This window comes from Numenius arquata, chromosome 7, assembly GCF_964106895.1.
Source record: "Numenius arquata chromosome 7, bNumArq3.hap1.1, whole genome shotgun sequence".
NCBI classification, from domain to species: domain Eukaryota; kingdom Metazoa; phylum Chordata; class Aves; order Charadriiformes; family Scolopacidae; genus Numenius; species Numenius arquata.
In genome coordinates this window covers 16157845-16183611 of record NC_133582.1, presented here as the reverse complement: position 1 = coordinate 16183611, position 25767 = coordinate 16157845, and the positions used below count along the sequence as shown (strand labels likewise).

Sequence of the window (25767 nt, the reverse complement as noted above, 5' to 3'; positions counted from 1 at the left end):
TAAAAGCAAATATATTTGTGATCAGTCTATCTGTAAGTCATTGAAAAATATATGGTAGGCCCTTGCAAGACCTGCTGTACCAGAGAAATGAGAGGTACAAAATATTCCTAAACTTGAAGGGCCTTTGGCATCTAGAATTACATCCAGATTCAACAGAAACTGCAGCTATTAATGGGCTTCATGTAATACAACAGAATTACTTGAGCAGGATTGTTTATTTCCAATCCTACCGAAAGCTCTGGGTGAGCCCAGTTTAGTCAGGTGTTAAATATGATTAACTGCAGTGGCTTTGGGTGGCTTAACATTTTGTTTCCAACACCTATTTTCTTACAGTGCTGCCATACATGAGGCAATCTGAAGATAATACAGCTATTGATTTTTTTTTTTTAATGAGACAAATGCATTTAATGGAAAACACCAGTATAAAAAAAGCAGGAGTATGCATGATTATTATCAGTATATAAGAAAATGTAATAAACATAATACGAAGTAGCATTCTTAGTACGAGACTAAAGTGGTTAATTTTGCCATGTAATTGCAACTGATAATAGGGGGACTATACAAAGGTTGAAACCGTCCTAAAAATATGTCTACATACAGCTTAGGTGCCACATTGGTTGAACAATCAAAATTCCTTATTCTCTGGATTTCATGCTAAATTTCTGGAAGTCACAACTGGCTCTCATACACCACCTTAAGTCGGTCAGTTAAATGGCGTACTATCTTCCTGTCGAACCCTACCTCCAACAGGTCTTTCAAGGAATGGGAAAGCTTGTGCACGAATGTGATGCTTTGAGCACTGTTTTTTTTTTAGCTCTTCTGCGGCATGTCGCTCCCCTGCACTGATTTAACACAGCATGTGAGACTTTATGCAAACAGGTACAAAGTATTTATGTCTGTCAGGGACACACCTTGGACCAGCTGCTGAGCGTTCCCGCATTTTCTGCATAAATGCAGTAGCAGTAGCAGATAGGCATCTCACCGAGATAATGTGAAGGCTCGGGGTCTGCGGTCTCTGGTGCAGCACAGCCACATGTTGATCTGCTTGGACTCAGGGCAGTGAGAAATGCAGTCAAACGCTCTGTGCCAGGAGCTGAGGTCATCTGTTTTGAAAAAAAAGGGATATACCACTCCCTTATTTTCTATCAACAAGGACGATGGTGCAAGGTGGCCTAGACTACACAAGAGAGCGCAGCGACAATGGGATCTGCTGCAGTCTACCCACCCAGAGTACCTAATGGGCCGGTTGTTTTGAGCTGCTGACCGGTAGGGAGTCATGTTTTGTCAAATCTTTTCTGAGACAGGGTGTGTGTCAAGTTTTCCTTGTGTCCTGACTTCTAACAGGAAGCGCTTGTTTTTTGCTTTGGGGATAGTTTGTCTTCAGGGTCCTTCTCATGAGCTTCTGATTCCTGAGCTGGGAAGACACGTACATTTTCCATCAAACTCTGTCTGTTATGCAAGGTTATTCTAAAGGAAAAGCAGGGAAGGGTAGCAGTAATCCCATTAATTCCAGTAGGATTAAATAACTGTTATGGCTATCAGGGTGCAGTCCCAGAATTTGCCTCTTCTCTGGGATAGATACCCTTACAAAATGTACCATCATTACCAGGACATCAGCTCCTGCCACCTCTTTTTGGTACCTATCTGTCAAAATGTTTTTATTCTGGTAATCTAAACCTTGGCTAGAAAAAGTAGGTAGATTGTTGTCTTAATGTACGATCTTTCTTATGTCTCACCTAAGAATTTTCTAATGCTGTATCTAAATTATTTATATGAAGATATTAAGCTTCTTGCCTGCATATGCTGGACTTGCTATTTTTTTATATTAGCAAGCTCTTTCTTTTCTTTTCTTTATATTAATTACAGTGAAGCTTTCAGAATGACTTAAGCTTCAAATCCTCTGACTAAGAAAGATATCTGAATTTGCTATTTTCATGCAGAAATTGTCCCACAGGATAAAATGATTGGATTTGGATTTGTTGTAAGATTACAAAGAAGGAACCTCCTGCCAGGATCACAGTGCTGCAAAATATTTGCATTCCTAAGATGCGTAGTGTGCCTAGGTGGAGCTTTTACCAAGTATTAGGCCACTTCTGAAGTCTAACTCTCATGCTGCCTTTGGGAAGACTGTCGTTCAGTTCTTGCTCTCTTAGGGACTTGGGTGGCTGACAGCCACGGTATGGGATTACTTGCCCACTATGTGGCCACAGGCACATGGCGCTCGAATATGCATTACCTGCCTGCAAGGATTGTTTCTCCAGGTCTCTTGTGCACATATATAGCTTTACAACTCACTCCTCTCAGCAAGGTGGTAAGTTCTGAGGACTTTGTCATTCAGGTGAACTGAAAAGGAATAACAGACGCTTACGACTGTATGCCGTAAGGCGATTACAAGAGGCATGGTGCTACACTGCACCTGAAGGTTACACTTCAGGCAAGAATTCACCAGTTGTAAAACTGGTAACATGCAATATTGCTATAAAGCACACCCACAAACTACAGATAGAAGAATCAAAGCAGGTAAGCAGCTTTACCCCGTTAATGCAATCTTACGATTAGTAAAATATAATAATTTTATATGTTACGTATTTATACATTCAATATATTTTGCATATAGTAATGACTTCTGGGTAGGTTTCTCAAAGAAGATTTTTTTTTAAATAAGGAGCATTATCTAGAAATATATTCTGTAATAAATACAGTGTTGGGACTGGATAATTTTGATATCAGAAGTTACCCCTTTATTCTGCTGTTTTACTTGGTTTCAAGTTGTATCCTTTCAAATGCCACAAAAGGGCATTCAGGAGAGCTGGCTATAGTTGGGGGCACACTCCATGCCACATAGCACGGGAACAACAAAATAACTTACACAGAGTCCCTCCCAGCTATGTTGCATCTTCATTTGGCCCTGCTCAGTAGTTTTTTTTGGTGTTCCTTTTGCTGCATTAGGCTAATAAAGGCCTCCTAGAACTACTTAAAAATTGCACTATTTTACATTACAGTGTAATTACATAAGTTTAAATTAAAATGGTCTTGTGACATGATAGATAAAAGTTGTAGATAAAGATAAGAGAAGATACTCACCATCTTTTGTGCTTATATATTGGCTCAGGATGCAACACAACTTCCTGCTGTAGATGATGATAGAATAACTTATTTTATTAGAGATAAATTTATAGGGATATCCCATCAGTGAAAAAGAACCCTTTAAAATGCTGGAAGTATGTTTGAACAAGGAGGTACCAGGTTAGCAGTATTGATTTCCAAACCAATATAGCAAGTGTAATACCCAAGGCAGTGTGCAGTCAAGGTTTTAACATGGGCTAGATCTGTTTATGTGGGTTTAGCCATCACCAAGGCAGCAGACTGCCATTCCCTTCCCACCATAGCTGGAGCAGGTGAAGATACAGCATCTCATTGCTTGTCACCATCCAGCCGCAGGTTACACACCTGTCAGCAGCAGGAATTGTGTAGGTGCTCCTCGGCTTGCCCCTTGGACACCACCAGAGGTTGTTCTCCAGCCTGGCTTGCACCAACAGCCCTGTTTCGGAGCAGGCTCTGAGGGGGCAGAGCTGTGGGTGGAAACGGCCTTTGGCAAAAGGTCAGTGATGAAGGGTTGGGGAGCAGTGACGACTCTGAATCAAGCAACTGTTTGCAAACTTAATTGTGCTTATGGTCGAAATGTATAGTCATAAAGCAAACAGATAAAAATAGTTTTAAGTAAATATGAGAGAAACTACATACAAAAATTGAACTTGTTCAGTTAATATCCCTTGAATTAAGTCCACAGCACAGCACTTAGATCTGCTTTTTATGCATGACCAGTTCGAGTTGGGAAATAAAATTCCCCATATTCTGGGGCTTCCCTCCATCCTTTATCGTTGTTTTCAATGTTGTTTCTCATATAGATGTGCAGAACTTTCTATCTATTACCTGCTTTCTCTGTGAAAGTGTATTATGTGCCCTGCTGCCTGACCAATACGAGCTATAATCACTGCATATTGTTTGCCCATCAGTAATTTACCAAATTTACTCCTCTATTTTCAGTTCATCCAGAACTGGTATAACCACCAGATTGCTTTCAGGCATTAAGTTCTTCTTAAAGATCTTTTTGACACTAGATGGCTTTTTCTACCATTTCAGTGACCCGACATGCTTTCAATGAAATCTGAATTACTGACAGACAGAAATAGATTATTTTGTAATGCCACTGAGTTCAGCTCATGTCTTTGTCTTCTTTCCATCAAAGTCATATCAAGGTGAATTTGATGTTTGACTTTCTTCCCATCCCCCCAGTTCTAATGTGTTATGGGAGGGATGAGGATGACATGTGGTATCAATACTTAAGTGATATCAAAGAAAAGAGATTACACACAAAAGAAAGCATGCAACTTTATCAGACTTTAAAACAGGTATCATATTACCTGCACTGTGCCAAACCCAGTTCTTTTTATATCTGAATTTAAGTCGGATACAGCCTAGGATGTTTGGAATGCACTTAATTAAGGCAGAAAATACACTCATACATACACAGCATATGATTCTCATCTGTGGATGTTCAAGTAGAAGATCTTTCTTATGCAGAAAGGCCTAAAGACAGTGAAAATCTTTCATTCAGTAGGGTTATATAGTATGGACCTATGAATACTTTTTTCTTTTTTTTTTTATTTTTTAATTTACAAATAAACCCCTCTAGGTTCTGACAACAAACTACAATTTTATGTTTGGGAAATACTGCTTAATTGGTGGAGCAGAGACATTTAACAGACTCGTGTTCTGGTTCCTGAAATGCGATCCCAGTCTCTACTAATTTCTCTATTAATCCTGATAAGTCAAAACCACTGTAGTTTTTCTGCTGTGATGCACCTAAATGGCTCTGGAAATTTCCCTTGAATGTTGTAAATGGTATAGAAACTCCCGGGATCAATATTTTGCATATTGCCTAGACCTTCTGTCCTCAAACCTTATTTATAAACTGCTGGGAATTGTATCTATTATATTGTCAAAGGTTATTTCTCTGTGACTGTAAGCATCAGGAAATAGGGCCTAGGTGATATGCAGTTTGCTTACCCATCTTGTCAGACCCCCTCTAATAACTTTTGAACCCATGAGCTCATTTCAGTTACATTCCATGCAGAAATAGAAAACTTCAGGCTATGAAATTCCTCCAAGTTTCATGAAACGTAACAGCTCAGTAAAGGAAAGACCACTTCCTTCGAATTATTACCGTGACTGAAAGGCTGTTGCTCGAGCTCAAAGGTTATTTATTATGTTTAGTTTGCTGGCAGCCAGCACATGCCTAGCTCAAAAGCAGCCACATCCCCTTGGTTCTCACCCAGCTGGTAGCTGGGAGGCAGGAGGAGGGAGCTGCGGACACTGGGGGAAGGGAAGATTGATGATGGGCAGGGCGCCCGAGCTGTGGACACCAGGAAAGAACGAAGAATGGGACGCAGATCTGAAGAAGCCAGGGCTTCATTTCTGCCAGTTCTTAACAGCACAGCTTGATCTGTACCCGGGAATGACTTGAGTCAAAAGCAACACATCAAAATTAAACAGCCTGAAGTGGGCTCCACATCCAAAATGGATTCTTAGTGTAACCAGCACCATGACCACCATTTAAGCAATTTTTCTTTAAATTAGTTTATCTTCTTTGCCATAAGCATCCAGTTCACTACATACAGTGTTCAGGATTTCATTACTGAGAACAATTTGGTAATCTGATGCTAGTCTACTGCTATTGTTTCTGTTACCATTGATATCACAATTATTTCTATTTCAAGCATGCTTGCTTCTAAAACAAGCATGCTAAAGTTACAGCTCTGTGTGTCTTGTCTTATACCAAAGAATCCATTGCAAGTGATGGACTCAATAGTTTATATGGAGAAAGTTTTATTTGCACTAACAACTTGCAATAATAAGGTAATAACAATAAAATAATGGTTAATACTCAGAGCGTCCAAAGTTACCAATTAGATTTGAGATAATTCTGTTAAGGATGCCTAAATATTATTGTTTCTACTTTATAGACACAAGAACTGAAACACATATAGTGTAATTTTTCCAGTGGCAACAATGAGTCTTGAAACAGACTCTGGGGTAAACATGGCTCCATTAAGTTACTATTGAAGGTCCATTTGATTTAAAGAGTCTAACTCCCTAAAATTTAAGTCTCCTTACTCTGATATATAACCAAAAAAAAAAAAATTTCCATGTTTTTTTTGCTTTTAGACAGTCCTGAAAAGCTCATGCATCTGTAGAATCCAAATTCCTACAATTTCTAGAAGTCACAGGGTTAGTGGAGGAGCCTGTTTTGCCACAGGTTTACCCAATGGCAAGAAAACTTCAGTCAGAGGAAGATTTTGGTTTGGCTGTCGTGATATCAGACTGTGGCTGTGCAGAATCAAAACAGTTTCAGACTGAGGAAGATGAGAGATGAAAGCTCAAGTTCATGTGACATCTCATCATGCTAAGGAGAGGGCAAACTTTGTAAAAGGACATTATAGGCTGCTGGTAAGCATTCTGCTGGAGGGTAGAACTGGGTCCAAGGTGACAGGGTAATTTTGGCTTCAGCAGCTCCAGTTTGTTTGCTTTTTCTGACAGATGGACATACAGAATGTGCAGGAACTTCCATACTTGCGCTGCCTGCTATCTATCATATGGTGTAGCTCTTGCAGAAGCCACACACAAGCTTCATGTGGTTTAAGAGCTATAGGTTGCCTATGGCTGCATTAGAGGGTCGAAGAAGCAGCGCTTTTTTTCCGGTTGGTTCACACAACAGGAACTGTTATCAGTTCGTTAATCCTTTTGAGACCCATACTGCCTTCTTGCTGACATCAGTGGATGGGAAAGAGAAAATGAACTGTGACTTCTTCCACCCAGTCCTAACAGGGATTTGGTAGTTTCCACATATGGAGTAGAAGATGAGACTCATGGCAAAGCAATTCGCCTGGTAAGATGCATCCCACTTCCATCTCATTCTTTCCGCAGAGCATTCTTATGGGTGGTGGGTTGACCCTGGCCAGCAGCTAAACACCCACCCAGCTGCTTGTTTACTCCCCCCAAAGTGTGATGGGGCAGAGAATTGAAAGGGCAAAAGCGAGAAAAACACATCAGTCAGGATAAAGACAGTTTCATAAGTCAAGGAAAGAAAAAAAAAGAAAGCAAAAGAAACAAGTGATGGAAAGGCGCTCACTCACCCCCTCCCACCAGCAGAGTGATGCCCAGCCAGTCTGCAAGCAATGGCAACTTTGCAAAAACTGCCCCCTCCCCCCCCCCGCCCAATTTTATTGCTGAGCGTGATGTTACACAGCGTGCAATATCTCTTTGGTCAGCTCCTGTCAGCCTACGCGCTGCGGGGGCAGAGTGAGAAACAGAGAAGGCCTTGATGCCGTGCAAGCCCTGCTCAGCAATAGCTAAAACACTGGTGTGTTATCAACACTGTTTTGGTCACAAATCTAAAACACAACACCATACGGGCTGCTATGAAGAAAATTAACCTCATCCCAGACATAGTACGCTATCAGAGGCTACAGGAAACTAAGGGCACTACCCTTCAAAGAAACATTAATATGGCAGTTGAAAGTACTTCAACTCAGGTGCATTAATGTAATACTTTTGATTGCCTTAATTTTGCTGAATGTCTATGTGTACAACTGGAGTGAGGATAACACAGAAGCGAGTGATAAGAAGACTCACTCAGCAGCAAGGGCATTCACGTTCTGTAGTAAGAGCAGGTAGTGCTTGTCTAGGGATTCATCATCCCCGTACTCCCCTTGCATCAACTCTTCTTTCTGCGTCTTCTGTGAGGCCAAAGTCATAATCACCTTCTGCTTGATACTGTATCCAGCCAGAAGCACGGTAGGGGTTTGACAATAAAATTTTTGAGGTCTGGTGGCAAGGGTTTAAAAAGTATTTTTGCTTCAACAGACAGTGCTTAGTTTTTTCTGTATATGGCATTAACAATAGCTATTTTTCTTAAGATAATCTTTTTTTTTTTTTTTTTTGAGTTGTAGTGGGAAGATCATAGCCTGAAGTATAAAAAGATTTTGGTCAGTTCTTTTTTTCAGGCTGACTGAAATTTGTGCAAATTCTTTACTGGTCGATGGACATAACTAATTGATAGGCTTAGTAATACTTTAATCCAAAAGTTTTCCTAAAGATGGGGAAATATTCTGCCTTGCATTACAGTTAGAAAACCTGATCCCTAAAGAAATAGAACCATGCAGGACAATGGAACTCCTGGTTCCTGGTCCCATTAGACCATCTGGCTTTCTTTTAAAATTCAGAGTTGCTCAACTTCTTCAGCATAGTGAGCCAGCAGCCAATGCTGTCATTTCCTATTTGGCTGTAAATACAGTACTGGAATCTAGATAATTTAGGATTTTGCCACTGAGGCATGGATGGAGTTAGGAAATAATAAAATTAGAGTGGAAATAAGAAAACCAGAACTCCAGTAACATATTGAGGCTCGCAGCATACGAGTTCTTCTTAGGTTTTCCTAAATCTAATTCCAACAGAGTTTCACAAAGCTCAAAATCATCCACAGGCAGGAGGAATTCAGCTCTTGGATCACTCATTTCTTTTGTTAGTACATCATCTCAGCTTCTAACAAACTGTGCTATAGTGAATTCCTCAGCTGGAAGTTTCCTCTGGACCATGGTACATAATAGCCACAAATGACACGGTATTAATAAAGTTTGTCTTTTGAATCAATTGATATTTTATCATTTATCACCCCCAATCATTTGTTTTCCCAGCTAACAAATCCAAATTTATTTAGCCTATCCTTATTGGATCATAAGAATGGCTGTAGTAGATCAGACCAGAGAACCATCCAGTACATGATGAAAGAGTACAAGAAAAGGGCAGGCAGATAGCAATAATCCCTTCTGTATGTCTTCCCAGCTTCCAGTAACCTCAGTCCTGCAGACTTGCAAGACAAAATACTGTCTACAGAGGCAGTATTTTGTGTTTAATAGCTGCTAATATATTTGTGTCCCATCATTTTGCCATTTCACATTTCTGAGTTTTGCTTATCCAAGCCTGACTGTTACTGTAATCCTACTATATGGATTTTGAGATGGGGTAGCTAGAACTGAAAGCAATAAGCAAGCAGTGCACCACAGTTATACACAATACTATAAATGTTTATGTTATGTTTTTTTTATCCTTTTCCTAAAAAAGTTTACCTTTCTTGTCCTATTTACTTCTGAGTGCTGAACTTCTGCTCAGAGAACTACTCACAATGACTTCAAGACATTTTCCTGACGGATACTAGCTTTTAGAGAACATCATCACATCTGTATGTTTTTCCCCACATGTGCATTACGCTCCACTTTGGAACACTGCTTTTCCACTACCGCTACTCACACAGGGTCCTGGGAGCCTCCTGCAGTACCTTTCAATCAGCTTTAGATCTGAATTACTAGATATGTTCTTCAAATGCTGTCACATCATCATTCATTCCTTTTCCCAGTTCACTTATGAGCTGTGAACAGCTTAGCTTTAAGTACAAATCCTTGTGGGATAACCTTTCTGCCACAAAAACTCATGGTTGACTTCTGTCTTTTGGTGTTTGTCTTTTAGCTGGTTAGTCCATGAGATGACACTCCTTATGTCATATAGAATATCAGAGTCATAGAAAAGTAGGGCTCGAAAGAAAAACAATAAATCTCATTTCTGGGCACTCTCATGATGTAAATGCTACCTTATCTACAAAATTTGTCAGAGATTTATTTAACCTTTTCTTAAAAATATCTAATGATTTTCATTTTAGTCTATTGATTACACAGTATCTCCGGACAGTTTCAGTATGTAACTATCTTTATCAGTCAAAGGTTTTCCTATATATAAATCTCACTTGGTACAACTCAAATTTATTATTTCTTGCCCTATGTCTCCTATCCAAAAATGATTTATTAAAGCTCTTTTGAACATTTGCTGTTGAAAACACTTGTAATAGGCCATCACAATCTATTTGGCTAGAAGCAACGCTAAAGTATAATAGTTCTATATATATACATTATATATGTTCTATATATATTGTCTATATTATATATATAGACTTGTCATGAAATACTGTTCTATTGCCATAGCTTGTCCTTAGGATGGATTCTGCCAGTACAGTGGTATAAAATTTATTACATCCAATGGAAAAAGTTGAAAACATAACAGTAGAACTTGTCACAGTTCAAGTTATCTGCTTAGCACGGTTCTGTTTCTTCTGTGGGAATGGATTTAACTTCAGAAAGCTATTAGACAGTGCAATTTTGCTGTATTCTCTTTTATTGTATACTTCAAGGATAATTAAAGAAGCATCTTTCCTTTTTCATTACATGCTACTGTCTTTTCCAGTTCATGGAAAAAGATCAGTGGATTCTGCAGGGAAGTTTAGAATTATTTTACCTTCTGAAAACTGTAATGCTGGCAAGGAAATACAGTGGGTGGGATATGGTGGTGCTGGAATGAGGATGCCAACAATGCAGGTAGACTGAAACCACGTAACCAACAAAGCCAAGGAAACTCAGTTACACCGACTGTGCAGCTCCAAAGTATGAAATTTTGGGCTGCTATACAAAATTAGAGTTTATGCTTTGTCCATAATTATGGGCAGCTTCTACGTTTTTAGAGTTCAAGGCTTTCTCCAAATCTCCGCTTTGGAGGTATTGGCTGGCCCTCTGAACCAGCTGTCATGCTGATTCTCAAATGTGAATGCAATGGCATTAGTTAATAGGATTCTCTGGCTTTTTGGTTTTTTTTCTGACAAACTGAAGCAAGTCCGCTATAGTGCATGCTGTACCCCAAATGATCTAAGTTCATGCATCTTGCTTCACAATTCACAGGAAGTGAGTGGCTGTGCTAAGAAGATATACGTGTGGTTACACTAGTTGATCAGTGATAAGGTTGAGTCGTAGTTGCGCAATGATGAACTGTGGCACAACAGAATTATTTCACTTTTACTTTGCTGTCTCCCACTGTTTTTTATTTGCTGAACTCTAGATTCCCTTGTTTTTGTCAGGTAGCTGTTCAATCTTGCCCATGTGTAAAAAGAAGGCAGGAAATAGCCTTTGTGATTTTGTGAAGGTTTTCTTTTTTCCAGGAAAAAAACATGGTGAAAAGCAGTGCAGCCTATTTTGAGATCAGGTTCTTGGATTATACTCAAGAAAAGCAGCATAAGGTTTCTATTTCAGTACTATTTGGATTATGGTACTATAAAAATTAATTTTGAAAAAATCACCAGAGCTAGCCAAATAATTATATCATGAGAGCAGAAGTCAGGACTCCCATCTTCCATTCCTAGCATACTCTCTAGATTTACTGTAAAATCTTGATAGAGCTCTTCAGTTATGTATTTTATTTTCTAAACCTATAAAATAAGGTTAATACTTTTATTACAGGTGTTTAGAAGTTAATTGACATCAAAGATTCCAAAATTCAGTTTTACTGGGAATGATAACGTATAAACTTACAGCTGGTTAAAGACTTTCTAATCTATCCCTGTTAGAAATCCTCTGCCATGCTGTCCCATTTTCATTAGGCTCTTCACACTCTCATACTAATATGTCTCAAAATCCCAAATGCAATTCTACATTTTTTTGGCATGGAACTGTTAGTTTTTCTCTGCTTCTGTAGAGATGATAATACAGTTCATGTGAGAACTATTCCTTCTGAATTTACTCTTATTTCTCAGACTTCCGAGATGCATCCTTCCACTCCTAAGTGAAGCAACGTCAGCTTAAATGTGACTGACATAAGTAAACACTGTTTGTATATGTTTATTAATGCCTCACTCAAGATCTACTGGAAAAATGCTGTCTTGATCCCTAAGAATCCAAAATTTCCCACTGGATTAACAAGTAAAAGCTTACAAAGAGAGTAAGTTAAGAAAAGGTGCAACTACTTCCAGATGTGGCCTAGAAAAATTTTAAAAAAACACCACATATTTTTTGTTCTCACTATTACACAAAGAGAAAACTGTAAGAGATTGCCTATGACAGAAAATACAACTTTCCAAGCCAAGGAATGACGTTAAGACAAGCTGGAAAGAAAATAAAATGGTGCATTTTATGTGCAAGGCAATTTGCAAAGAGGAAAAATGGTCTGCATGCATCACTTTCTTCATGTTGAAGTGCTAAATTCTTCCTTTTCAGAAATTCATGTCTTGTCTGTCTTGGAGAATTAGTTAGAGAATTGGTGAGAATATTCAATTCCTCAACTTTCAGTCTTGCTTGAAACACCTTTCCTCTCCGACAGCCTGGGCACTATTTTGCCGCAGTGACTTGAGATTTGGAAGAAATGGTGATTCTAATGAGCGACAACCCGGCATCTTCAGTTAGGCTGGCAGGCTGAAAAAAATCATGCTTGCAATCTGCAAGCCTGTCATTTTCTGTTTTCTTTGGTGGGGCTACTCAGACTTTCTGCATCAGCACAATTAACAAATGATAGGGCATTACATATTAAAAAGGTTACAGTCATTTCTCTTCTGACTAGAAGTGAATAATACAATTAATAAAACACTTTTAAAAAAAACGGTGAATGCTACTAAATATGTATTACCGGTATCGCAACCTTTCTACTAACATGGAAAAGCAACGGGAATGTCACGGTACTGTTCTACCTCTTTCTCTTGGCCCATTTGCCACCACTCAAGATTCATCTCTGCCCTGCCAACGGCTGCCCGCTGCTGCTCCTCCCCTGGGAGCCACCTGGAGAGGAGATGCCAGGCAGCTGTTCTCCAGCAGGTCTGACAGCAGGTGCCCACATCAACAATTTTCTCTATGAACTTGTAGTGGAATCCTGCCATGCACTCCAACCTCAAGAAGAGAGGAATGTGCCCATTTCCATCTTTTAACCATGAATGGATAAAACTTTTGCATCAAATGAGAAGGTAGCCTCTTTCTTACCTGCCTCTGAGCTGGCCTATGCTTGGAGCTCCTTAGTTGATTCTATGCTTTAAATGGCCTCTATGTGGCCAACGTAAGGATTCAGAAACTGGAAGCTGGGCTGTGTCACGAGAGAAGGACCCAGGGCACAGATCCCACTCCGCTTTTCCCATAACTGGCGTTGTACCAGTCCAGCTTCCACTGGGAGGGGGGTCACGAGGGGGATGAGAAGAGCACGGCTTGTTTAGTCCAGCAAAATAAAGGCTGTGTGGGGATGAGATTGCTGTCTATAAATACTTTTGGCAGGGGATACACACAGGAGAGCGGGAAAGGCTACTTCAGGGCAGAATTTTCAGAGAAAGGAAAGATGGATGTGGACTGGTCACGGGGAAATTTAGGTCTGAAATTTTAAAAAGGCTTCCAGCTGTTAGAGAGGTTTCTCTCGGACAGCCTCCCAGTAGCAGCAGCGAGGGCCAAAACTTTTACTGGCAAAGCGTGGTCAGTTTACAGAAGAAAGGATAAAATGGCTGCTTGCAACACTAGGGAGATGGGTAGGGTATAGAGCAGAAGGAAATTAAGCTGCCGTGGCTTACAAATGCCAGCCCAGCCAGGCTTCCATAACGGGGGTGCCGTTAGCCCTCTCTCACTGGGGCTGCGTACAATGAATTCCAGTAAAAGACAGTCTTGTCATCACACAGTAGAATTGAAAGAGTAGAAAACAAAAGCCTTAGTGATGAAAATGGGCAGAAACAGCTATTTTTTTGGTCAAAGAGAGCAGCTGTAACTACTCATAGAGTTTAGTGTTACCAACAGCAAGGTAGTCCTTATTCCTGGTGACTTTAAGACTGGATGAAACATCTGGGTAGTATAACCTTCTACAGCTACGTGCTTGCCTTTTTAAGTCTCTGTCCCTTTCTTCTCAGTGTTGGCTTTGATTACTTGATGACCAAAGATGTGAACACTATGCAAAATTTAAATGGTTAGCTCTAATTTTAGCAAATGTCTTCAGTGTTGACACTGGAAGTTCAACGGTCCTCTCTCTCCCGTGCTTAGGAAATTTGCCAGCTTATGATCGGGCCTTGGTCAGAAAGATCCATATCTGCAACTGCAGAGGAAAGCACTTCTAGTTCTCTGGAAAATATTACTTTGGTAAAGGAGTGGTGAAGTATTCTGAGAATTTTGGTTGTTAGCTACCTGGCACCAAGGAAATTCTGAATCACCAATATGCCTTCTGGAAAATAATCACTTCAAAACGGTTACACTCCTTCTGCCATTGCTTGGAAAAGAAATTTTTGGTTAGGACCTCACGACTTAGCTATGCACTAGTAATCACATATAGCACCTTACCTTACAGTGCCGTTGACCCCTCCCTTTGCTTTGTCAGCGACGACGGCTTCTCATCAGCTCGCCTTCCCCTCCCATCCCGTGTGTGTGTCAGGCAGTGGAAAAACCTACCATTTAGGTAACTAATGCCGGCTGGGCTGGTGATGAACCGAGACGGTTTCTGTATAGGGACAGCCTTATTTTCTACTCTTCCCTTCTCTAATTTCATTCTGTTTCATTCACTTGCTGCTGACTGTTATAAACTCAGGTTGAGTGCACAAGGCGGGGATTATGACTTGCTGGTATGACAGGATACAACCTTGCTATTTGGTTAGCTCTGTGTGGTGCTTCCATAATGTGAATAGGCTCGCAGAGTGATGTTTTTCACAAAGAAATCCCTGAATGAGAGAGACTGAAACATAATTTTAAAAGGCCTAAATATTTCTATGATCTCAAAATACTCAGCATGAAATCTGAAGCTGAGAGTAGGTAGCCTCGTGTTTGTCTATAAATCTCTGTGCTTTATAGACTCAGAAAGCCTCAGTGATAAGACCGGGTTAGTATTTGAATGCAAACGCTGTAATCTGCCCCTGTGATCCTTAGTATGAAAAATGAGTTTGCTTAGCACCGTGCGGCTACATCTAGCCACTTTCTGAGAATTCCTGTTTCCGACACGGAACTCCAGTGACATCAAAGGCAGCGTGGCCAGCAGGTCGAGGGAGTAGAGGGACAGAATCACCTCCACTCTGGTGAGACCCCACCTGGAGTACTGCGTCCAGCTCTGGGGCCCCCAACATAACAAGGACATGGACCTGTTGGAGCAGGTTCAGAGGAGGGCCATGAAGATGATCAGAGGGCTGGAGGACCTCTGCTATAAAGACAGGCTGGGAGAGCTGGGGTTGTTCAGCCTGGAGAAGGCTCCGGGGAGACCTTATAGCAGCCTTCCAGTACCTGTACAGGAGAGATAGGGAGGGACTCTTTTGTCAGGGAGTGTAGTGATAGGATGAGGGGTAACGGTTTTAAACTGAAAGAGGGGAGATTTAGATAAGGTATGAGGAAGAAATTCTTTACTGTAAGGGTGGTGAAGCACTGTAACAGGTTGCCCAGAGAAGTTGTGGCTGCCCCATCCCTGGAGGTGTTCCAGGCCAGGCTGGATGGGGCTTCAAGCAACCTGCTCTAGTGGCAGGTGTCCCTGCCCATGGCAGGGGGGTTGGAACTCGATGATCTTTAAGGTCCCTTTTCAATCTAAACCATTCTATGACTCTATGAAAGGTGACTCCGGGGCAGGTCGCCTCCATCAGCTGAGGAGCCTTCTGCTCCCCGACCTGACCGCCGTCCAGCCCCAACCGGCGCGGCCCCACCAGACCAGCACACCCGGGACGGGGCCGAGGCCTCCGCTCCGCTGAGGAGCCGTTCACTTTGGGCGGGCCAGGGCGCGAGCGGCTGCCGGCACTGGCCGCGGCCCCAACGGCCGCTCTCGCGCGCCGCTTGTCACTGGGCCGAGCGGCGGCAACGGCGGCTCCCCCGCCCTTCAGGCGAGCCGCGGCTCTTCCCCAACGCTGCAACCCCGCCGCGCCCGGGCCACTGCCGCCTCTAAACAGCCGCCGGTCCCGGCTCGGCTCGGCTAACCCCGGCCTCCGTTCGGGCGCGGCGGCTGCAAGTCCCACCCGCGGCCACAGCAGCCGCGGGGGCGGGGCGAAGCCGACCAATCAGAGGGCAGCATCCAGCAGCAGGGGCGGGGCCCAGGCCTTGAGTGGCAGCTGGCGAGATAAACAAGTGGCCGCACTATTCGGCGCCCCGCAGCCCGTTGCGGCGACGGGTGTTCGTCCGTTGTCCTTCCCTCCCTCCTTCCATCCCAGCGAGCGGCGCCGAGCCCGGTCGCGCTCGCCGCTCCTGCCTCTTCCCCGTAATGTGAAGAGTCAGCAAGTTCCCAGCGGCCGCTGAAACGCTCGGTGTCTCCGGGGATCGGAGTGCGCCGACGCCGCCTGGCCGGGGCGGACCGGGGCATGCCGGGAGTTGTAGTCCTGCCGCCCCCGCCGTTCAGTCCGCGGCGCCGGGGCCGGCGCCCGCAGCCGCACTACGACTCCCGGCATCCCCCGCGCCGCGCGGCGAGGAGCCCAGTTGAAGCGGGTGGCGGCGGAGCGCACCCCCCTCCCCCCTGCCAAAAAGCCCCAAACCAAAACAAAAACAAACCGCCCCCCCCCGCCCGCTCCTGCCCGCCCGCCGCCCCCCGCCGAACCCCGGAAATGGCGGCGCCGGGAGGGGGCTCCGCCAGCCGGGGGTGCTGAATCCGGCCGCCGCGTCCCCCTGCCCGTCCCTCCCCCGCCCATGGGCGAGACATGGACTACGAGTTCAAGTCGAAGCTGGCGGCCGAGCGCGAGCGGGTGGAGGACCTGTTCGAGTACGAGGGCTGCAAAGTGGGCAGAGGCACCTACGGGCACGTCTACAAGGCCCGCCGCAAGGACGGGTAAGGGCCGCGCCGCGCTGCCGGGCCGCGCCGCCAACGGCCGCCGGCCCCCCCCCACTCCTCGCCTCCCCCTTCCCCCGCCGGTGCTTTCCCCTCCCTTCGCTTCCCCGGAAAGTTTCTGACCGTCGAGCCCGCCCGGGGCAGCCTCCGCCCCACCCCGATAGCGGGCCCCGGTGCCCCGGCCCTGCCGGCGGGGGCGGCCCGCGGCCCTGCGACGGCGGGGTCGGTGCCCGGCCGCCCGCCGAGCCCTGCCTGGCGTTGCGGCAAGGGGAAGACCGGCCCGCCCGCCGCCCTGCTGTCGCCGTCCCCTGGGCTGTGCCCGCCGACCCGGCGGCCGTGGGGGCGCGGTGGCAGCCGAGGCCCCGGCGGCGCGTCCCTCTCTGCCCCCGCAGCGGGCGGGGGGTGGTGCGGTGTCAGCGGGCTGTGCCCTTCGGCTCGGCTGTGGTTTTCATACCGGGTTTCACGTCATCGCTTTCATCTTTTGTGTGACGGTGGCGTTCGTGCTTTGACATCCCGCCCCGGGAACTTTCAGGGGACCGGGGAAAGGAGCGAAGTTTGATGGTTGGAGCACCGGGCTACCGACCGTCCCCTCCCCGGCTTCTCCCGTCCCGGACGATGCGCCGGGCAAAGCCCCAGGGAGGTGTCGGTCCCTGGGCTGGTCCCAGGCCCCGGCTGAACCCAGAGCCGGGTCGGCTTGGCTTGGCGGCGTGTCTGGGAGGCTCCTCGCAGACAGGGCTGGCAGCTTCTGTCAGTACCTAGTCACAGGTGTGTCCCCGTCGTCCCCAGTTTCCCATGCGAGAGCGCCATACCTGTCACCGTCCCCACATACCTGACCGTTGGCTAGATCCAGAGAGGTCATATAGCCATTAAACCCACGTATGTTGGCTAAGCAGGGTTTCCTTCTTTTCCCTGGGGAAAAAGACAGCTGGCACCATGGCATAGGTGTCCCATGGATGCCATTTTTGCCGTACTGCGGTTAAGAGAGTAATGGGGAACTCGGATTGTGATTTGGGATTGTGTGGTCGTTCAAGAGGAGCAGCCCTGAGGCCTGGGTAAGGCTCTTCTGCAGGTTCTGGATACAACCCTATTCTTCCAGAAGAGCCATTAAGCACTTTTTTTTCACTGTGGTGTGTGAATAGCCCCCAAACACGGACTGCACCTCTGAAGTGTTCTGAGCATACCGTAAAGCTCGATTAAAATACACTTGCAAATCGGAGGCGATACCTTTCTAACAGAATGAAGGCAAAGAGAAATAGGCTTCCATATGGGCAGCTGAAACTTCTCTGAAAAAGAGAAGACTGAATATGGAAAAATGGCAATTTTTTACATAAAGTACTGGAAGTGGTTAATGGAATGCTGCTGCTTTAGATTAATAGAGAAGTCCAGGGTTGTTTTTTTTTTTTCCTGTAGGAATAAATTGCATTCATGTGTGTCTTGAAAATTTAAACTCTAAGTTAAGAGGGTGTAATATCAAAGTGATTAATAATTGAAAGGTATCACACTAATTCAGGTGGAGGATTAAATGCTTGGAAATGAGCTCTGATTCTGACTAGCTTGCTCTGCAACCTTAAGAATACTAGACCATAGCTAACTTGAAAAGGAAATACTAAAGCTTTTCTGGGTATTACAGCTGCCACTGAGCTCTTCTAATATTTGTGGATTTAGTAGTTGTGTTTTCTTTTTTTTTTTAAGCTTTGATTTATTTATATATTTATATATATGAGAGGAAGCAATAATAAGAACACCCAAAATGCTGGTTAAATGTTTTTGGTTTTTTTTTTTTCTGTTATTTGATACACTAATCCTAAAATTACTGCTTGTAAGAACCGCATGAAAAAGGCAGAACTTTGGGTTTACTGTTTTATGAAAAAATGAAATTTGATGTCTGTTTCTAATTAATCTGCTTCATTTCCATCATTGGCAATGGAAAGCCATTGTGAGAATTTCATTGATCCTACAAAACACCATAAAGAACATGTCTCCAAAATCCCTACAATAATAATAAATGCAAATAGGTAGTAAAGCAAAAGTAAACATGATAAAAAGATAGCTAATGTGTCAGAGTTGGCAATAATCAAAGGGAGACCTTGAGCCATAAGAAAACTAACTGGTAAAAGGAAGTGCAAAGTGCGAAGTTTCAGTAGGTGGTCAGATTGAAATGCAATGCAATATGGCACAAAAGTAACTGCACTGTATACTCAGAGGTTTTGCTTCATGAAGCTTGGAAAATGGGTTATTCTTCCTTTTTTGTGGTTTTCTTTTTTATGGCATTGGTGAGTTTCTCTCAGTTGCTTTTGTGTAACTTTAGGACCTTGAGTGAAAGTAAGATGTGAGCAAGTTAGGAAAAAAATTAGAAAACAACCTAAATAATTAAGATAAGGTGATTTCCTTCTGAAAATATCTAGCTGAAATATATCTGTGGGGTGGAGGGTATTTAGCACTAGTTATTACCTTTAAGGGGTCCTTAGTAATGGCGAGAAGCTTCCAGTGCTGTCAGCAGAAATGCAGCGGTGATGCATATTTATAGTGTGCTGATCACTGGGGGATTTTGAGTCTCATGTAAAGGAATTCTTCTTTGGCTGATTATAGAGATCGTTTCAGTACTTCAAATTTGCAAGGCATTCCTGTATAAAAGAAAAAAGATTCTGGCTACTTGCTTTTTGTAGTCAATTTACAGTCTCAGGAGGCTGAGGGCAATAAGAACCTTGTAGCTCTGCAGAAATTCCACTGAGAGCCTGTCATTTCATGTTTCAAAAACTTGGCGTATAAACTTTATGAAATAGTAAAATGTGTTTATACAGAGCTTGGCAAGCTGTTCGATAAAATGCTTGTAAAAAAAGTGGTTGCATTGCTTAGAGCTCCATGAATGGCTTGGGCATAAAAGCAGTTTTTCAACAAAGTAACAGCTTAGCTTGGCTTTTTCAGCCTAGATTGGAGTATCATTTGGGCCTGTTTCTAGTGAGCTGATTGGTTTCTATGAAAGTTAAAAGATTTTTATTTTTTTTTTTTAAATAGGCAGTCAGATTTGAATAATGTTGGTGTGACATTTGCATGCACCGCATGAGCATATTTTTAAAGATGTTGAGCACCTGCAGCTTCCATTTACTTCAGTAGTGTTTGTGTGCTCTGACGAGGGCTAGAGGTATTACCTGCATCATGCATTTAGCTAAATTAGGCACCTGGGTTTACAAACCTTTCATTAATATCCTTGTAGTCCAGAAGGGCTAGAAAATAGGTTTTTATATAAACTGCCTAATGGTTTATTTCAGTGTACACAAAAACTGGATCAGTGGCTTTGAGGAGGGGAAATAGTGATATAAGCCTCATGATTGCAGTTCGGTTGTCAATGTTAAGTTTTTGGCTCTTTATGTAGCTGGAAAATCTGTTACGATTTGTGTGTGTGTGTGTGTACTACCTCAAAATGTCATGTTGACTTTTCGCTAAAATTTTTTTTTTTTACACTTGTTCACATTTGTCCAGTAAAACAAAGAATGCAATTTTTCCAGTCACAGTTAGGAAAGTGAGATTTAATTTCATGCCTTACCTCTCCTCGTTACATTCCTTGCTGCTTCTTTGATCACAGTTTAAGCCACGATGTTGTGCTTCATTGTTTCACTTCATGTATCCCCTTATGACATGGCAGGCAATTTTTAGGGTGAAGCGAGGGTTGGAAATTCTGTTTCTTTGTTGTATATGTCTGAATTATTTCCCTTTACTCTTTGGGAAAGATCAGTCTATGAGTCCAGGCCACTACAAAGTATTCCTGTTCTTTCACCGGGATGTCAGCTCACCTGCAGGAGGATGTTTGGAGGAGTCAGCGAGCTGAAAAGATGCCGTTGTTGGTTAGTTAGGAGTGTGCAAGGAATAATGAGATGCACGAGTCAAGTAGAAAATAGGCCACTCTGTTCTTCGTACATCTTGCCGTGACAGCAGATGTAGCATTTGCAAAAGCTGAAATCTTCACATGAATAAATCCTTTTTGGTTATTGCTGCTTCTGCTTACCTTTAAACAAACAATTGACCTGGCTGCTTTCTCTCACACTATGGCTGTGTTAGTTTTCTTTGACTCACTATCTGGGTTTGGGCAACAGAGGTTATTAAAATAAAATTACAGACTTTTTTTTTCTTTCTTTCTTTGTTTCCAAGTAACTATGTTGGTAATATTTTTAATCTGTATGTTTCAAAACACTCTTTAAAAAGCAATTATGTGCTTTTTAATCTTGTTGCGGGGGGAATGGCAGAAATAGAGAGTGATCAGTTTCCAAGAGGATGCAGCAGAAGGGCCAGGAGCTGGACCTTGGGTGGCTCCCAGGCTTGTCCCCCGCTCAATAGCGGGGTCTGCCTCTGCAGACCCTCCTGCCTTGTTACCCTTTGGCAAGTGTAAAAGGTTTGGGGTTGCCCTGTACTGTACAATGTATCAGCTGAATGAAATGTGTAGATTTATGTGCTAATATAGTAATATACTTTTTTTTTTAAAGAAAGTCACTATTTGTAACTTGTCAGATTACTTTGTTGTTAATGTATCTGTAACTTTCAAACGAGAATTGATATAAAACAGGCTTCACCTTAGCTGCCAAATATGGAATTTCCTTTTGGAAATTGGGCAACAGTGATGCAAGTCGAAAAACATCACTGTAAAGTACAGGCATAGGAAGTGGGGGGAGACAAATTAAATCTACCCCTTCTCCCCACCCTGTTTTTTTGAGTACTGTAAACTTGTAACTAAAGAGGAGAGTCTGTTTTCCTCCTTGGTCTGACACTGGTGTGCAGAAGCATTAATGTAAAGTTCTTAACGTAAATCTGAAGTGCTTACTGCATCCAAGTCCACACAAGCATCAAGTAAAAGTTAGGACACGGAAAGAGAAAGGAAGACCAACTACATAATGGCCAAGGCAAGAGTATAATCTAAACTAGGAATGCTGGCTGTGGTCTAACCTTTTGTTTGTTGTGTGTTGGTTTTTTTTTTTTTTTTAATTTGATGAATCTTATTTCTTTGAAGCAGAAGTGGAAAAATATTGATTAAGAGAGAAAAAATAGTGTGTTGTGAGGCATGGTTCTATTGGAAAAAAGGGCTTTCTCTTGAGGTGACTTGCTGTGGTTGGGGTTTCTGCTAATATTGTTATTTTGTTCAGAGGTGGCATCGGGTCACACTTATGACAGATCACAGCGGTGATAGAAAACTTTTAAGTGTAGAAGAGGCAAAGGTAATCTGCTTAGTTTCTTAAATCAGTATTCGTATAGCAGTAATTGATGTACTGTTCTCCCATATGGTTATTCTGCTGAACTTAATTTACTGAAGTTATACAGCATGAGTGTGTCAGGAAACGAAACTTGCACTCAAGTTGACTAAATGCTAAAAATGGACAGTGTTGGCGGTAAAATCACAAGGGAATGGGTACATGCGTACTGCAGCTTACTGTCAAGAGAGAGGCAACTCATTGATGTGGCAAAGATTATACTCTCTTGAACGTGAAGCTGGAGTGTTATGTACCCATGCAAGTTCATACTTGTAAGAAATTTAAGAATCTATTATAATTTATGTATTTACATCTTCTTATTTCCTCTATTCGACATTGTCTTGAATGTAAGTAATTGGAGTTTTCAGCTTTAGTTGCTGGTTACTAATGTAATCCTGTGGCAACCTGAAGCACAGAAATATTGACCCAAGTCAGAAAGCAGTGTGTTTGATCCTGAAAAATTACCTTTCTCTGCAGCAAAATATCTACCAATAATGGTATTTGAAAAGCTGTGTTTTGCCCCTCACTTCCATATTTTTTTTTTCCTTGATAAAAGTTATTATTTTGAGGGAGGTAGAGCGGCTGAAGATGTCTGTGCCTTGCTATAATCTCTCGATAGCTAAGTAAACCTAAATGCTAGATTTACCTGCAAATCCTGAAAGTACTTGTTAGCACTGAGTGCTCTTAATATGTGTGAAAAGGAGCAACAGACCTAAACTGAACCTGTCTAACTAGTTGCCTGCAATGCATTCTAATAAAAAAAACCCAATCTAGGAAGAGATCGTTAGTATTTCATAACTGTGTCTTACTGAGAGCTGCTGGTGCAACTCTACCGTGGCTTTGCTTCCTGCCCAAGAGGATAGTGCAAGTGGTGATGAGTAATTTTCAGTGCTTCCCACAGGCTCTTGCATACAGTCTCTCCCATGGCTGTTCTGCCCTTTTTTCTCTTACTCTTCCTGAAGTCAAGTGCAGAAATGATCTGTAGAGCCCATAGAAAGCAAACAGCATTCAGCTGGTGTTTTGTTTGCTACTATGGCAAGCACAAAGGTGTGGTGGTGGGTAGGAGCTTGAGGAGGAAAGGAGGTGAGTGCGTGTGATGAGATGCAGAAGAGGCTGCATCTGGGAGAGAAGCAGATGAAGATTTTTTGCCAAGGTTGCAGAAGACTCGTGCATAAATTAGCCCATAATAAGCTGTGAAGGGAAACCTCTCAAAATTTAGTGGTGTTTTTTTTTTTTTTTTTTTTTTAATTAAAGAGATGAAGAGGATAAGAAGTTTCCTGTTACAGAGTGAGGGCGTTAAGAGTTTTCCAATAGTGCTACAGGAAAAGGAAATAAGAGCTTGGGGGGGGCGAAGAGATTCCTTTCTGCCCCTCATTTGGTAAGAGGGTGCAAACCGAGGTAGAATAGGGGCTGGGTCAGAAGGTAAATACTTCTCTTGTGAACTATGTGACATAGAAATTTAATATGTCGATGTATTTCTGGCTCATCCAATCTAATCTGTTGTATTGTAGCTGGAAGTGTTGTAAAATTTCTCTCATAAATTTACTTTCAAGATGAGTATTTACACATCATGCATGATTTAAAAACAAAACAAAAAAACCCACAAAAAACCCCAAGCCCCAGAAATTGCTGTAATTCAGAATGCTACAGATATGTTTGCACAAGTAACCAGAATTTCTGTGGAATGTTCCAACCAAATTTTATTTGAGGTTTGTTAGTAACATTAGTTTTTCCAATGTCTTTTGAAAATACCTACTGAAAAGGTTTATTTGCCTCTTCTGTGGCCTGAATCAAGCTCATGATTTGTGTAGATGCCACTGACCCAAGTCTTTCTCCTTTATTTTTAACTGCTGAGTTCTACTTTGTAAAATAAGATTCTATTTGCATGTGCTCACTGCTGCTTAACGTACTGCTCAGGAGATGATACAGTCCACGTGTATGATCGAGGAAGACATCGTTGGCCAAAGTTGTCAGCAGCTCTTACGTTCTGCTTCCAAAGATGTGTTGTTTCTGGAGCTTCTTTGCTGGTATTTGAGAACTCACACAGGCTGCAATTTTATTTTTTTTTTTTTTAAGTATCTCTTACTGAAACAAAGTATTAGAACTTAAAAAGATTGATTTGTTTCAATAGCAGCACATTTGCCTGAAGGAATGCTGAAACTGGTCCAGGACAACTTTTAGAATAAATTTGCTAACTCGGCATGTGACTTTAGGAAATGAAGAATGATTTCTGTTTGTATAACAAATGCAAAAAATTTACTGTTTTGACTTGAGTGTGATATACCTAAATAATTTAGGTTTATAAAAGACCTCCCAGCTCTGGGGACTTGGTTTACATGGATCTATTGACTTTAAGGTAGATGACTGACAGATAAAAACTCGTGCTACTTGTGATGATTTTGGAAATTATTTTACCTCTTGTGAACTTCAGCTGTCTCAACAGATTAAGGAAGAAAAAAAGCGCAGAAACGTTTCAAGTCAAAATGAGTTTTTATTAACAAACTTTTGTGATAGTCTTTAAATCAACTGATACTTCTATATCTGAATTTATTAATATGTTCTTAGACTTTTCTGTGGGAGCACAATTCTTTGGTTTAGCAGTATTTTTTTTTTAATTTATGAAATATTAGTGTATCTGATAAGACTGAAAGAAATGTAGAGATAGTGTTAACTGACCTTTGCAAAATTGGTGTCTGTAAACGTGGGCTGGCTTGTTTTTTTTTTTGTTTGTTTGTTTTGGAGCGGTGGGTGTGTATTTGTTTGGTTTTGGGGTTTTGTTTTGTTGTTTGTTTGGTTTTTTTATATTGGAAAGCAAAACTGACTGTTCTTGTGAGAAAGACCAGAGGAGCTGAGATTACTGGCATAGTGGATCTCTGAAGTGCATTCTTCATGTTAGCTTCTGTCTTTTCTGAGATTAAAGCTTTTTAAATAAGTATTTTCAGATGAGGCTACTGCATAACTGCTTGTTTCCCCCTCAGTTGTCGTCTGTTTTCCACAAAGTTCATGATCTTGAAAAATTTTAGGGTCATTCGTCTTGTGGATGAACCTACAGTGGGGTCAAGCTTTCCAATAGGCAAAGGAACAGCTATAGCTTCCTGTGCGTGCTGGCAGTGTCGGATTGCTCGCATAAGGATAAGGGTTCTGGGCTAAATAAGAGCACAGATATGAGCTGGGGGCAGTCTCAGGTGTTACGGCTTTAAACATATGTTCCTATAAACTGGGCCTGCCTTGCAGTATGATTATATTTTTGTTCATCCCTGCTGACTTAAGTAGAAGATGCTATTGATTTCTTTTTACAGTCAAGTGGTAATAAATGTTATAGGCAATTGACTTAGAGGCAGAAGCTAGATCTGCTGGAATGGAAACTATATCTGGAGGTAAAGTAGGACACTTTCACTATTTTGAAGTGATGTATCTGGTTTCCTCATGCATTAATTGCAGGAAGAGTCAATCCTTTTTTAAGTGGCCAGAAGGTTTTCTGTCTCTTCTGTCCCTCCTTTCTTTTCCTGTCTTCGCTAGAGCACTTGGAAGCACTCACACAAGGATTGTCCCTGGCTCTCCCACCCCTTTGGTATGTCGTGGTGACTGAGAGCTTGAAGAGATCTGATGATACAAAGGCTGCTCATGCATGAACTTCTAGCAGAATGAGATTATCTGTTTGACTCCTAGGGAGATTCTTTTGAGAGAGACGCTTTGTATCTTATGGCTCATGAATTCTGAAAATTCAAATGTGTTTAGAGAAAATTCTCTCCCGTATTGATACTTCCATGGATTACCACAGATTCATGCTAAGATTTATCACCTTGCTTATTCAAAAGATGCCATGTTTGTTGCTTTGATTCATTATCGTTAGTGCAGC

General features: G+C 42.3%; 1 protein-coding gene and 1 long non-coding RNA gene across 3 annotated transcripts in view; one reads left to right on the top strand and one right to left on the bottom strand.

Moving 5' to 3' along the window:
- Window positions 1–388: 388 nt before the first annotated feature.
- Window positions 389–3669, bottom strand: LOC141466831 (uncharacterized). The gene is made up of 5 exons (XR_012463315.1): window positions 3451–3669; window positions 3085–3131; window positions 2237–2343; window positions 1226–1414; window positions 389–1103 (listed from the first exon to the last, which is right to left on the bottom strand). It is a non-coding gene; the product is annotated as an uncharacterized lncRNA (long non-coding RNA).
- A 12329-nt stretch (window positions 3670–15998) lies between these two features.
- Window positions 15999–25767, top strand: part of CDK19 (cyclin dependent kinase 19) — a 120795-nt gene continuing 111026 nt past the window's right edge. Inside the window, exon 1 of one of the 2 annotated variants that reach the window (XM_074150283.1) lies at window positions 15999–16671. In XM_074150283.1, coding sequence (XP_074006384.1) covers window positions 16544–16671 — 128 coding nt within the window. In that variant the 5' untranslated portion in view covers window positions 15999–16543. The remainder of the gene's footprint in view (window positions 16672–25767) is intronic. The other variant, XM_074150284.1, reaches the window with a different exon arrangement.